This window comes from Ipomoea nil, unplaced genomic scaffold, assembly GCF_001879475.1.
Source record: "Ipomoea nil cultivar Tokyo-kokei standard unplaced genomic scaffold, Asagao_1.1 scaffold3105, whole genome shotgun sequence".
In the NCBI taxonomy this organism is placed as follows: Eukaryota; Viridiplantae; Streptophyta; class Magnoliopsida; order Solanales; family Convolvulaceae; genus Ipomoea; species Ipomoea nil.
The window spans coordinates 2,443,018-2,445,813 of record NW_017619533.1 but is presented as its reverse complement, the minus strand read 5'-3'; the positions used below and the strand labels follow the sequence as shown (position 1 = coordinate 2,445,813).

The 2,796-nt window shown below is 41.0% G+C and overlaps 1 protein-coding gene across 1 annotated transcript; it reads left to right on the top strand.

Annotated features, from left to right (window-relative positions):
* Positions 1-1,672: 1,672 nt before the first annotated feature.
* Positions 1,673-2,416, top strand: LOC109166783. The gene has a single exon (XM_019315672.1). The coding sequence runs from the start codon at positions 1,673-1,675 to the stop codon at positions 2,414-2,416; it is 744 nt and encodes a 247-aa protein (XP_019171217.1).
* The last annotated feature ends 380 nt before the right edge of the window (positions 2,417-2,796 follow it).

Genomic DNA, 2,796 nt, shown 5'->3' with positions numbered 1-2,796 from the left:
GTAGCGCAGGTTGGTGCAGTGCACCATAGCAAAGGTAATGCATGAATAGTCCCCTTGGCTATTTGCAAAGTGCACTACATGAGTTGTCTAGCATATCATGCGATATACCCTCCTATTAGTGATTGTTGCTACATTCACAATGGACTGAATTATATGCTTTGTTTCAAGTTTCATTTGCACGAATCTAATGCGGTATGTCTCTGTGCTGCTCCAGGTCGTGATGATGAACAACTGGTGGTTTCAAGCGACGATGAGAGTGATACGGATCAGGATTCCCACACCCCACCGCGGGATCCCAATGAGTTGGAAAATGTCGGACCAGTCCATGGTTTGCCGCCACAACGTCCTGCTCAGTATGGTAAATGGCCACATGCAGAGTATTCTCACACGAGTTCAGGAGTATGACCGCCACATGTCTGCACATCTACTTCAAGGAAAAGCTCAACCGCATCAGTACCGCTAATTTATAAATAGTATAGGTGTTGGATAGTAGTTTTGTGAATAAGGCCTGTGGTGTAAGTAGGGTAGCAGTGCAATCTATTAGTTTGTTATGTGTATTATGCAGCAGTAGCGAACCATTCATGTTATTGCTTTGGGAGAAAAAACCAAGCCCAAACTTTACCTCGGATATAGTTAATTCCATTATTTAGGGTCTTATTATGGGCGCTTTCGTGCTATAGCATTGTGTTTGGTGTTGTTGTTGTAGCTTGTTAGGCAGCTATGCATTTAGTCTGACGTACTGGATGCTAGATTATTAGCCTGCAGGATTTGGGTGTTCACTGTGCACTACCACCTCACCTTTTTTCTTGTTTGATGCGCTTGTAGTTGTTCCAGATAGAAGTTGTTCTAGATAGAAGTAATCATACACATACTGTATTCCTGCAATGGTTGATGCACAAAAGTCTATTTTTTAATTATTTTTTATTTTTCTGAAGATGCACACAACTTTTGTGTTCATTCAATTGTGAGAGTAGAATGCACCAGCCCCAACAGGTTATCAAAGTCTGTCCTCCTTTGCAAGCTAGCTAGCTGGATGTTCATGATATCTAGTATATATACAGTATTCCACTCAAATGTTAAATATACAACATTAATGAGTTGAATTGACCCAAAATGCACACGTGCCCCATGCAACAGGCAGGAAAAATTGTGATGATGAAGTGATTAACTTCTCAAAGGGCATTTATGTCATTTCCAAGAGTGGTTAGTTATAGGCAGTTAACAAGCTGTGTCCTAATTCTCTTTCATTCCTACTGTGTATATAGCTTGGTGTTCACTCCTTGGGGAGTTTAGTTTTTTCATTCTGTTTTCCCTGTAATGAACTCACACGTCATGTTTCCAGCTACTCCTTTCCACTTTGCTTTCTTAAGCTTCTAAGTAACTGATCATGGTATCAGAGCTTCGCCACCGGAGTTACGCCGCAGCGGTCGTGATGGATGCCGGTGACGAAAATCAAGCAGGAGCAGGATCTTCATCGAACCAGACCTCGACGAACCAGAATCAAAGAAATGAGGAGTTCGACGATCCATTGTATCTTCATATCAGCAAAAATCCTAACCTCAGCTTGGTCTCACCACCTCTGTCTGAATTGAATTACGCTTCATGGAGCAGGTCTATGAAGATTGCGTTGGAAGTTAAGAATAAATTCGGATTTGCAGAATGATCCATTCCAATGCCAGAAATCAATGATCCGAAGCTTGCCTCATGGAGAAGATGCAACCGGATCGTCTGCTATTGGATTTTGAGGTCTGTTAACCGTAGCATTGCAGACAGTGTGATGTATTTTGATGATGCATCTGAAATGTGGAAGGCTCTCCACAAGAGGTATTCCCAGTCTGATCCCCATAGAATATCTGAAATCCTGAATGAGATTTTTAGAAATGTGCAAGGTAGCTTAATTGTCAATGAATATTTCGCCAAGAGCAATGCTCTATGGCAGCAAATGAATGCCTTAAGGCCATTGTTATTATGTGAGTGTGTACCTAGATGTTCATGCACTCTCATGAGCAGAATGCAGAAGCAAAGAGAAGAGGATCAAATCATCCGATTCTTAGATGGTTTGAATGAAGAGTTTGAGTCTGTCAAATCTGGAGTTTTAGTTATGGAGCCAATTCCAGAAATGGAGAAAGTGCTTAACATGACTCTCAAAGTTGAGAGGAAAATCAAAGGATCAATTAGCCAAAAGTGTAGTGAATTCATCCAATCTAATGCTGTTCAAAACAGTCAAGTTGGAGAAGAACAGTCCATGGTGGCAGTTTCAGCTTTTAATAATAAGAAGAAATTTACTAATAATGGAGGGAAAAATCCACCAAAGTGTACATTATGTGGGATGCTAGGCCATACCATTGAAAAATGCTACAAAAAGCATGGTTATCCACCTGGGTGGATTGCTGGTTATAAGTCCAAAAACAAATAGCCTCAGGATATGCAACAATCCTCAAGTGCATCAGTGAGTCAAATTGGTGATGTAGGTTTGTCTGTAGAACAGTTTCAGAAACTGCTTTCCTTGCTGCAAAATCAGAGTAAGGGAAATCAAGCTGGAAATCAAGCTGGGAGCAATGCAGCTGTGACTGTCCACACCCCTGGAATCAAGCCAGACATCAAAAATCCATTGCAGGCACATGATGAAGGTAAAATTATTCCTAGCCTTCTAGCTAATAGTGTGCTAAATTCAAATGATGCATGGATATTGGATTCAGGTGCAACAGATCATATCATTTGCTCTTTAGAATTCTTTGAGATATGCCACAGGGTCCAAGGAATATCAGTAAAATTGCCAAATGGTGAAACAGTGAG

Coding starts and splice junctions, on each gene's coding strand:
- LOC109166783 (XM_019315672.1), top strand. CDS start 1,673: ATGCCAGAAATCAATGATCCGAAGCTTGCCTCATGGAGAAGATGCAAC.